The sequence below is a fragment of the Oryzias melastigma genome, linkage group LG6 (genome assembly GCF_002922805.2).
Source record: "Oryzias melastigma strain HK-1 linkage group LG6, ASM292280v2, whole genome shotgun sequence".
In the NCBI taxonomy this organism is placed as follows: Eukaryota; Metazoa; Chordata; class Actinopteri; order Beloniformes; family Adrianichthyidae; genus Oryzias; species Oryzias melastigma.
In genome coordinates, this window is record NC_050517.1 from 23778967 (window position 1) to 23789730 (window position 10764).

General features: G+C 37.1%; 3 protein-coding genes across 4 annotated transcripts in view; 1 reads left to right on the plus strand and 2 right to left on the minus strand.

The window, feature by feature from the left end:
* Nucleotides 1–41: 41 nt before the first annotated feature.
* LOC112152455 (calcium and integrin-binding protein 1) lies at nt 42–1684 on the plus strand. 2 transcript variants are annotated; one of them, XM_024282053.2, is made up of 8 exons: nt 42–153; nt 251–307; nt 555–589; nt 672–771; nt 905–1058; nt 1128–1246; nt 1320–1408; nt 1504–1684. In XM_024282053.2, the coding sequence occupies exons 2-8, from the start codon at nt 257–259 to the stop codon at nt 1523–1525; spliced, it is 570 nt and encodes a 189-aa protein (XP_024137821.1). In that variant the 5' UTR covers nt 42–153; nt 251–256; the 3' UTR covers nt 1526–1684. The 2 variants fall into 2 exon arrangements, with proteins under 2 accessions (XP_024137821.1, XP_024137822.1); XM_024282054.2 differs by having other exon boundaries at nt 110–149.
* Nucleotides 1685–1686: 2 nt separating this feature from the next.
* LOC112152454 (RCC1 domain-containing protein 1) lies at nt 1687–4034 on the minus strand. Its single transcript, XM_024282052.2, has 8 exons — nt 3787–4034; nt 3501–3698; nt 3262–3421; nt 2687–2808; nt 2514–2615; nt 2172–2312; nt 2056–2085; nt 1687–1964 (listed from the first exon to the last, which is right to left on the minus strand). The coding sequence occupies exons 1-8, from the start codon at nt 3986–3988 to the stop codon at nt 1771–1773; spliced, it is 1149 nt and encodes a 382-aa protein (XP_024137820.1). The 5' UTR covers nt 3989–4034; the 3' UTR covers nt 1687–1770.
* A 466-nt stretch (nt 4035–4500) lies between these two features.
* The window catches only part of unc45a (unc-45 myosin chaperone A), an 8814-nt gene continuing 2550 nt past the window's right edge, over nt 4501–10764 (minus strand). The window contains 10 exon segments of the mRNA XM_036212480.1: nt 4501–5287; nt 5372–5527; nt 5605–5722; nt 6334–6449; nt 6531–6711; nt 6786–6913; nt 7014–7154; nt 7236–7377; nt 7505–7599; nt 10490–10764. The exon segment at nt 10490–10764 is cut by the window's right edge and continues 16 nt beyond it. Coding sequence (XP_036068373.1) covers nt 5009–5287; nt 5372–5527; nt 5605–5722; nt 6334–6449; nt 6531–6711; nt 6786–6913; nt 7014–7154; nt 7236–7377; nt 7505–7599; nt 10490–10764 — 1631 coding nt within the window. The 3' untranslated portion in view covers nt 4501–5008.

Here is a 10764-nt window from a genome sequence, read left to right on the forward strand (position 1 = left end):
TTGAAAAATGTTTATGTTTATTTATTTTTAATTCCTACTGAAAATTATGTAACCAGTGGCGGCTTTTCTCTTGTTTCATTCATGTATGTTGCCACGGAAACAGTTACGTAGTTTCATAAAGGAGGTACTGACTGGAAGCTGGACCGGAAGTAGGTAATGCAAACTCACTTCGGCTGTTTTGTAGTTTAAACTAGAACTTAAACTAGAACTAAAACTAAACTCAAAGCGACATTTTTTCCTGTTTCTAAAGCTGAAGATGGGAGCCACAGCCAGTCAGCTTGATAAAGGAATGTTATCCGAATATCAAGTAAGTGAGAAAGCGCTGTTTTAAGAACAACCGTACGGCAAGGGAAGAAGAGTACAATATTCTAAGAGGGGGGAAAGCTATAAAATATTCATTTGACAGGGGAAGAAAAAATATCTATGTTTTGCATCACCATTTTTCCCCGTATATGTGTTTGGCTAATTTAAACTTAGGTTAAAAAAAACGGAACCTTTTGTTGTTGTTGTTTCATGAACACGTCACTTTTAACTTAGTCCTATTTCACTTTTAGGAGCTAACATTCCTCACAAAACAAGAAATTCTCCTGTAAGTACAGATTAATTTGTACTATTATCATTATTTACCAGTTTTTATTAACTTTGTCGTTAATTGTTGTGTGCTCTTTCAGTGCTCACAAGAGATTTAGCGAACTGGTGCCGAAGGAGGAAATAGATCGAATAAATTGCAGAATCCCCATGAGCCTCATCCTCACTCTGCCTGAACTCAAGGTGAAGAAGCAAATTACAGGAAAACACTGTTTTATTTATTTAATTTTGTGTGTGTGACATAGTGACTTAAAAGGTTTTAGGTTGAGGAAGTAAATAAAAAATAAACCTGTTGTGACCTTTGCTTCTGTCGCAGTCCAACCCTTTCAACGAGAGAATCTGTAAGGTGTTCTCCACCTCTGACATTAAAGATGGAAGCCTCAGCTTTGACGACTTCCTCGATCTTTTGAGTGCCTTCAGTGATTCAGCAACTCTGGAAATCAAATCTCACTATGCATTCCGGATATTTGGTAAATAATAGGACACATTTAAAGCTGGTAAAGATTTACATTTTGCAATAACTAGGTTAATCTTCTTAGACTTTGATGATGACGGGACACTTGGTCGCCACGATCTGGAGAAACTGGTCAACTGCTTGACTGGTGGGACAGATGATACAAACCTAACTCCGGATGAAATGAGACAGCTCATCGACAACGTGAGTTAATCTGGCCTTCTTCTCCTTGAAAGTTTGGGAAGCTGTGGATGTAACTTCCATTACATGTTTTTAGATCCTTGAAGAGTCGGACATCGACAAGGATGGGACTGTGAACCTCTCTGAATTTCAGCACGTCATTTCAAGATCACCAGATTTTGTCAGGTGAATGAAGCTTTTATCCATATCATCACTGATTGTAGTTTACTCAGCGTCATTTTGCATATTCTAACAGTTACTATAACTCACTGTCCCTGCAGCTCGTTCAAGATTGTGCTGTAAAGACCCTCACCGGACCACGGAAATACACCTCTCTACATTTTGACATAGTATTAGTTAGTCCAATGATTGTTCACAGAACTGCCTTAAATTATACTTATCCAAGAATGAAAAAAAATTAAGCTCTTTTTTAATGACTGTAAATAAATGGTTTATACATAGTGTTTAATTTCCATTATCTTTATTATACTAAATAAATACAAAATCTCATGTGTCAGAATTCTTGTTTGTGTTACGAGATATAAAAGTTACTCTCCATGTTTATTGAGAGGTTTTGTGGGATGTTCAGGAGCAAGTCCTTCCTCTTTGGTGACTGCAGCAAAAGTGTTCCAGGGCCCACACTCCACGCCAACAACTCGCAGCTGCTGCACCCTAAAAAACTCCACACGCTGGGGCTCATCTAAACTGCTAAAGGATTGGTGTCCGAGTTGGCCATATCCACCTGAAAGCACAACAGAATGAGGAGTCAAACAAAACTACATTTCTGTTTAATTGGATTGGTGGTCCTAATATTTCAGTTTGGTTAAACCTACCCCATCCCCAAGTATAAAGATCTCCAGAAGCTGAAATCAGAAATAAAAAATTAATAGTGGGATATGATTGTCAAGCATCTATCTTAGGCCGATGTATACATTGTAAAGAGACTTACTTGTTACTGCAGCTGTGTGCCGCGAGCCACAACCTACTGCTTTCACCTCACATAATGGAGTGACGTCTAACAGAGCCGGGAATGCTTGGATTGAAATGAATACTTCCTCCTGGTATGTGCTGCTGTTTTGGCTCAATTCTCCTGTTCAATACAGACAAGGAAGTAAACGACTTTAAGATAACAACAAAAGAAACTCAATAACCTAGAAAGTGGCACTTCTATATAAAAATAATGAATTATTCTTTCTTATATCTGATGCTGTTCTTAGCTTGATAAACTGATTTCTGTTCATTTTATTATTTAAATTCGACAGTGGACAAAAAAAGTTACTTTTTTGCAAACCTTGTTGGTGTGCCTTCCTTTCTGAGATTTTTCTCAGGTTTTGTGATGGAAGTCCAAGTTGTCCACTTTCATTCCAGCCCCACACATAAAGGTCTCCAGCGTCTAAGAAGTTCAAATGCATTTAAGTTTTTTTTTATATCTTTTTTAATCACTGCAATACCTTAAGGACCTACCACTAATGCAGACCGAGTGCCATCCTCCTGCAGACACAGAGCTCATCTTCATCCCCCACAGAGCCTCCACTGTCCTGGGCTCCTCCTCAGAGAGGAGTGCTCCGTGTCCCAACTGACCGTGGCTGTCAAATAAAGGCATGCACACAAATGACTAAATAAACACACAGAGACAAACACCATTACAAATGAGGAAAACCGCGTGTGATATTAGTGATCAAAATAGGGAAGATGATATGACTTGCAATACATGAACAAATAGCAAAACAAAATAACTAAAATGCTATTTCCAATTTAACTAGAATACATTTCAACATAAATTATAAATAATTTATGCTGACTTTTATTTAAACACAATATTATTATATCAATAACATGATGGGGGTCCATTCAATTGGTCAAATGTGTAAGAATGTGATTTATACTTTAAGCTGAGATTGTTTAGGCATGCGTATAAACAATTAAAGCAACTATCACAGTTTCCAACATCTTTTATCATCAAAAGCTGCTATTCCAATAAATTAACAAATTATTGTGTAGCCTGATACACAATAGTGTTTGTCTAGTTTCAGCTGTACCTTCCCTGTCCCCAAGTGTAGACTGCTCCAGCAGCTGTGAGGAGGATGACATGATCTCCACCCAAAGCCAGGCTTTTGGCTTGCATGTGAGGTGACAAGGAGTGGAAGAATGGAGATTTGGATGCTATATAACCACCAGGAACCAGTGGCAAACTGACAGCTGCAAGAAAGTTTAAAAAAAATAAAGCAAATACTTTGAACAGTATTTCTGTTTGTTATTTAAACATGATGTAACTAACCAGAGCCCTCTGACTGGGTGTCCATGCTCCATGATGGAGTGTCATCATTTCTCTGCAGATCCCAGCACTCAATTCTGTCCGGGAAAGCGAGTGTAATTTGTGACTCACTGATGAAAACATCTTTGCAGCCACAACTTCGTTTTAAAACTTCTCTGCAGGAGTCGTTAACGGAACCTTCCAAACACACGCACGCGGGCTCTGATAGACAATAAAAACAAGTGTTATTCTTAAAAATAAATAAGTAACTGCTTAATCTGGAGTTCACAAACTGACTGATGTCATTTACCATCCAAATGAAGAAATGCTCTCCTGCTCCAGCTCGCTCGGATTTGAGTCAACTCAAAATAGCCGCCATCTTTGTTCACGTGACCTCTCAGCTCAGTCGGACTGCTCAGTCTTGTCTTGTCAGCGTCGAGACCGCTATTTTCGGAATTTTTGGAGGCTTGAATTTGTTGAAACGCGTTAAAACCAAACCCAAACCAGCGCATTGCATCGGCTCTAATGCTTTCATTTGAATGAAAGCAGAAAACTTCTGGGCATGCGTAGAAGCAACAACTTTTTTTTTCCGTTTAAAAAAACTTTATTTAAAAGGGTGAGACAGTGGCTGGCTCAGGGCAAAAAAAAATAAGGGCATTGCATATTTAGATATAATTCTAAATTAAAATTAAAAAGTGAGAAAAAACAATTAGATTGTGATTTTTAATCTTATGTATATATTTGTCATATCCATCTTTAAATCTGAAAAAAGCCCAAACAGGCAAATTAAATCTAGCATTAGCCTTTTTCAATTGACTAATACATAAATTAAAGTTATATAACCTGTATTTCTTTGGTTCATAAAGTAAAAACAAAATCTATATATAAGAAACAAAGAATGCTGTGAAGACGAAAATGCAAGTTTAGAATAAGCTGTTAAAGTTCCAGGCAGTGTATGTTAAATTAAAATTGTTATTAATATTCTTTTTAAAGTGGGGTAAAATTAAAGATAAACAAGGTAGTGTTTATGTATTCAAATGTATGACTTTATTAGATAGCATATAATAATAGAATAAGACTGGTTTATGTCATCATATAAGAGGCTGACAGAAACATGTGACAGTTGTTACCAAACATATATTTTGTTTTTCTGTGCATATCTTTAATCTAAACTGTCATCAGAGCAAACGAAACATAAAGAAGTGGAATGTAGTGAAAGTAAAAGTGAGTAAACGTTTTAAACAAACGTACATAATGTGATTGTGAGGCCTTTGGTAGTTCATATTGGAAGAAAAAACATTGAAATTATAAAAATAGCAAGACCAAAATAGAAGAAAATGTATAAAAGGGAAATATTTAAGTGGATGTTGTAATTTTAAACACAATATGATAGCCTGATAATACTCAAAATTCATCCATCACATTTTTTTTAAAGAGACCTTTCATAAATTACATTTCGTGGTAAATAAAATTTCATTTTTGATGTAAATTACAACTCCCAGGAGTCACATCCAAACCCTGCAGCCATGTTGTTAGGGCTCAGTTCCTTCCTTCCCCTCCCTGCTTCTGATGAGCCCATACTCCACTGCTTTATCCAGGCAGTTCTTGGCAATCTTTGACACGGGGTCAGATGTGCCCTCTCCTCCCTTAGCAAGGACGGTGAGGATCTCTAGAGCTTCACTCTCCATAAACTTCTCAGTCAGATCTCTATCAGCCTGGATCATGTTCTGAACGATGACCACTCCACGATGCCGCAGGTCAGATATTTCACAGAGCAGCAGAGCCTGCATTATCTCCAACCAGTGAGTTGTCTGTAAGAGTGAGGTTAAGAGTGTAAAACATTAAGTCCGTTATAACATCAGCCTGTAAGAATGTATTCTGAGTAATTTTCATACAGTTTCAGGAATGCGTTTGCAGAGCTCAGGCTGTTCAGATGTCAGCATGGCCAAAGTTCCTGCAGCGGCTTTTCGTAGCCTCTCATCGTCCTCGCCACTATAAAGCACCAATAGCTTCAGACGATCATTACCTATAGCCAGGTACAGCTTCTGAACCTGAGGGCACATCGCATTACTGAAGTATTCCTTTAGATTTGCACCACAATCTTTATCTTAAATGATCTATGCGTTACCTCTGTACTTAGAACCAAATTACACATGCACTCAGTTGCTGCGGCTCTGACAAGGTCGTGCTCCTCAAACATGTAGCCTTCAATCTTTGGTACAGCTTTTTCTTTTATTATTTTTTGTCTGTAAACAAAAATAAAACAAAGTGAGTACAAAATGTAAAATTATTGGTCTTTTACCTATGATTAGGCAGTTTTTAGGCAAAAACAAAAAGCTTGTGTTGTTTTCTTCCTCTATGTCAAATTGACAAACATTTTCCAACTGCATTTTTTTTTTTATCTGCTCCTGATTTAGAATTATTTGAATAAATAAATACTCAGAAACTCAATTTTATGCTTAATTTTCTTCATGTATGTCATCTATCATGAGAAAAATGCCACAATAGCATGTTAAAAACACAAAAAATATGATTTTCATCTGAGTGAGTCTTTAAATAAATTATAAATTACATTATTTCTAAAAAAAAACTGAGGTATGGTGGAGCATTTTATAGTAAAAAAAATGATAGAATAGTAGCACAATCTTCAGTGGTTGTTGAATGAAAAAAAATGAAATGTAGCCTAAATATGGCCTAAATACTGTGTTTTTTACATTAGTAATCACTGAAGTTGCACCACATATGCACAATAAATAAATACTTTAAATATCTGGATCCAAAAGTGTCTGATTATTTTTTTTTCTTACTAACTGATATGAAGAGTTTTACAGGGAAAGACTTCCCCCTAGTGGCCAACCTGAGTCTTTCACTGATGCCAGCCAGGTTGGTGAGTGCCATCAGTGCTTCAAAATTCTGTAGCAGGGTGCAATTGAGGTTCAAAAGGCTCACAAGTGGGCGCACCACTTCATAAATCTGGAGGAAAAAAAATGTGGTTAGCAAGGTTAAACAAACTTCTCAAAGTAAGTTGCTTGCATTGCTATCGGCCTCTCTCACCCTCTCTCCTGGAAAGGCAATCTCTGGATTAGATGTGATGGCAATTTTTGCCAGGGCTTGAGCAGCCTTGACTTTTCCTACATCCGTGTTGTCGGTTGCGAGCGGAATCAGAGCTTTCCCTCCACCTTGGGCCACCACGGTGCCCCTGTCTTCCTGCCGTTCCACCAAAGCCAAGAACACCCTGCCAGCAACACGTTACGTGTGTTAAGAAACAGCGAGATCATTCTAGGTCAAACACACGTTTTGTTTCCTTACCTTGCAATGCACTCCTTACAAGCCTCAGTGAGGGCAGGACTCTCTTGTTTAACCATGCAGGCCAATGCAGATACAACACCAGCGTCAAGGAGCTTCACCAGCCTTTTCTCCACATATGACGGTGCATCCTGACACATAGACGGTAAGCACATTTGGTTACAACTCCTATAAAGTCAGATTAATAATTAATTTGGTTATCAAGAATGGATTTTTCAGGTAAAAACATACTTTAGGATGCTCCTCAGGCACATGCTGCTTTGCATACTTGGCAAGCTCCACCATCTGAGGGTCTGGTTTCTCCACATCATAGCTGTTAGTGCAGTTGACTAATGTAGAGCCCACAGCGAAGAGAACAGTCTTATCTTCAGACTGCACAAACAGAATAAAACAAGGTTTCATTTTTGGCTCATACTGCAACTTATCTTACTTTTATAGTCATTTTAGACAAACCTTTGCGAGTACAAACATGGCCATGAGAGCGTTCTTGTCCTCCACCAAGTCTTCCTTTACATCAGCATCAAAAGTGAGGTAAGCGAGTCCTTCCACAGACCAGCGGCGGGAGGTTGGAGGCAGAGACTCGTTACACAGCCACCTAACAAGAGGAGGAAAATGAGGCCAACTCCAAGACTACGTCCCCCTCACTGCAGTCATGTCAACAAGTCAGACATGAGCAGATCTTTTAATGAATTGCAGGTTTGGCTTGGAGCAGGGAAACATACTTCCTGCACTGCTTGGCAAGTTTGCCCGTGGATCCTTCTGCAAATTGCTTCATGCTGAAATCCGTGCCTCCTGCTGACCCAAGCTTGCACAAACCCTGCAATAACAACCCACATGAAATAATTAGTCTTATCTGAGATCGGATGAAAACTCCTCGGGAGTGTATTCATGCCACAAAAGGTGGCTTTAAAGATTCAGAAAGACTAAGAGATTTTTTTAATGAATTATAGATAGAAACTCTTTATTTTTTCATAGGTTGTTTTTTTTTTTTTTTTTTTTGGAATGCGCCTCAACTATAGGTCCAAAAAACAAAAACAAATGATGCTGCACTGCCTGGTTATAACAACTCTTATCTTTTTATCATCCTAACATGACACTAAAATTAACCAAATGTGCTGTTGATGTGGATCTGGTTAAAAAAAAAAAAATAGATGGATGGTGTTTGCAAAGAAAAATCAGAGTCTCTTACTGGCCCTGTGTGCAGCAAAGAATCGATTTTCCGTCTTATTTTTAACTTAAATGTTTATAAGGAGAAGGGCCTGAATATTTGACTGACACGTTGGTAGTGCATAAGCCCAGGAGACTACAACACTTGCAAGAAAAGAGGCTTCCTTTGCTGCTCAAAGTTTATAAATAAATAGTGGGATGGTAATTTTAGCATGACTGCAGCACAACTTTGAAGCCAACAACCTGATGGTTTTAGAAATGTAGCAGTTTTGTGTCGACTGAAAACCCGGCTTTGTTAAAAGCCCTTTTACAATCGTGTAAAGTGCTGTCATGCGATTAAGTTTTTTGTGGGATTAATTAATCGTGACCAGTAATTAATTAATCTAATTATTTTATTTTTAATCACATTGATTTTTTATCTAATAATTGTGTGAATGCATTCAATGCATTCACACTATTGAGATTCTTCATTTACGTTTTCTTCCGTACGTTTTTTGACACGTAAAAACTCAAGCACACTTTATGCGATTTACACAATCTTGGTATCAAAACGTTCAGCTCGTTAAGGACATTACTGCTTGTATTATTAGTAGTTGTGCACTTTACAGTTTTTGCGTAGTTACACAATTTGTGCGTTTTTTCTGCCCCATTATAACTAATAGGATTTTTTACAAATTCCTGCAAATTACACACTTTATGCAATTTAAGCAATTTAAAACATTCAGCATGTCCAGAAATTCATGCTTGTACTTCCAGCATTGTTAAAATTCATGCAAGTTACACAAAATTACACAATCTAACACAACTTTACACAATTTTACACAATTTTACACAACTTTGTGCAAATTTTAAGCAAATTCAGCATGTTATGCAATTTTACACATCCAGCATGTTCAGGAAATTCATGCTTTTACTACACATTGTTAAATTTAAGCAATTTTAAGCTTTTACACGGTTGTGTTCACAAATTTACACAAATTGTCTGTTTTTTCCACAAAATTCTTACAACTTTTTGTGCAATTTTGAACCTATGACATATGGGTATCAAACCGTTCAGCATGTTGAGAACATTATAACTAACAACGTTTTTTAAGCTAACTTTGAGTTTTGCTAACATATTAGCATAATTTCATCTTTTTTGGCTAATTTGACACCTTCTCAGGTTTTAAGGCTAATTCTTTGTTAAGCTACTTTCAGCGATTCCTTCAGCAATTACAGTAACTCCTTACAGCATCTTCAGCAAATGTTTGCAGCATATTCAGCGACAACATTCAGCAAAGATGCATTCACACATGCATTATCGCAGGTAATGCAACTTTTCTAGTTACTGTTAAAATTCTCATTTTGAGGCATTTTATTTTAGTTTTTGACATTATTGTGCCGTAAAGGATAAAATTAAACTAAAAAGGTGGCTTTATTATGTTTTTTTTATTATAAAAGACTTCCAACTGTTACTTTGACACCACCGAAGGGTAATTAAAAAAAAAAATCTTTAACAAATAACAAGATAAAACTAAACTAAAAAGGTCAGATCCAGAGTGCTCTAATTTACCACATCAAAAAACATTAGGAACACTTTTCTGAGCAATCCAAAAAAATATTGAACACAAACTTTGTTTTAAGAGTCACCAGTGTTAAAAACCATCATTCAATTGTTGACATACCTGATTCCACAGTTTACCACAACAGCAAGACAGAAGAAAAGACATGAGAGGGATTTTATAGTTTCCTTTAACCTATTGGGTGACTTTGATCATTTTAAAGACTGGTATAAAGCGTAAAGAGATGGAGATGGGAATCTATAGAAGGAAGAAATGAAACACAGCAGAGGAATTCTACTATTTAGATGTTGGAGTTTTTTTTTTTTTTTTTTAAATAAACTTTTGCTTCATCATCTGGTCAAAAACAAGTACTGAGAGGGGAACTTCCCCTCCAAAACGATGCTTTTTTTTAAAAAAAACTTGTAATGACGATCACCTTTCTAACAAAGGGGCTAGAGCGCGGTTCATGCATGCTGAAGCCGTTACCATGACAATGCAATGAACAGTGTATTAAACAGTCGGCTTTTGTAAAAAAAACAATTTAAACTTAAAAATATAACAGAACTGAAGTTCTGATCATTCATTTCATATTTATATTTTTCCTAAATGACCATGGTATGAGCCGGATAAATTGCCCCTTCCCGGTGTGAAAAACGCAGAAATAACAATCTGACGCAAAAATGAGATTAATGCGATTAAAAAAAAAATAACACGATAAATGTCTATAATTAATTAATTGAGATTAATGCAATAATTTGACAGCCCTAGTGCAAATGCATTTGTTACATTTTATAACTTGTTATTCTATTTTAATTGTAACACTTTATGTTTTAATATAATTGCTATTTCTGTGATGCGCTTTTTGTTTAATAAAAAAGTTTGACCCAAATGGATTTGAAAGATTAGTTTGTACTGATTAACTCTTTCCTACATATAGAACTAATCACCTGTTTCAGATTCTTTCTTGCCACAAGCAACATTCTGTGTGGAAGCACTCACCACCAGAGCTCTCACACGTATCCTGTCGTTCTCGCTGGTCTTGTAGAGGTCTTTCAGAAGGGCCACGCCGTTGGCTGTGATGAAGGAGGCCCTCTTGGCTTTCCCCGCTGCATGTATGAGAGCCTCCACTGCTATTTGCTGGTGAGTTACATCTTTGGAGGCACAGAGCGAGATCACTGCATCCATCATTCCTGACATTTCGAGAGTCCTGTTCCCCACATCGCTTGGCCCTTGAAGGAGCACAGACACCGTCTGGATGGCGCGTAGCTTAGCAT

What these genes read in the sequence shown, in the direction of transcription:
- LOC112152454 (XM_024282052.2), bottom strand. Translation starts at nt 3,988, where the DNA reads ATGCGCTGGTTTGGGTTTGGTTTTAACGCGTTTCAACAAATTCAAGCC. An exon ending in TACACTTGGGGACAGGGAAG is followed by an intron (nt 2,809 to 3,261) that starts GTACAGCTGAAA and finishes TTTATTTGACAG; the next exon opens with CCACGGTCAGTTGGGACACG. An exon ending in GCACTCGGTCTGCATTAGTG is followed by an intron (nt 2,616 to 2,686) that starts GTAGGTCCTTAA and finishes TGAACTTCTTAG; the next exon opens with ACGCTGGAGACCTTTATGTG.
- LOC112152455 (XM_024282053.2), top strand. Translation starts at nt 257, where the DNA reads ATGGGAGCCACAGCCAGTCAGCTTGATAAAGGAATGTTATCCGAATAT. An exon ending in GAATGTTATCCGAATATCAA is followed by an intron (nt 308 to 554) that starts GTAAGTGAGAAA and finishes TTTCACTTTTAG; the next exon opens with GAGCTAACATTCCTCACAAA. An exon ending in TGAGACAGCTCATCGACAAC is followed by an intron (nt 1,247 to 1,319) that starts GTGAGTTAATCT and finishes ACATGTTTTTAG; the next exon opens with ATCCTTGAAGAGTCGGACAT.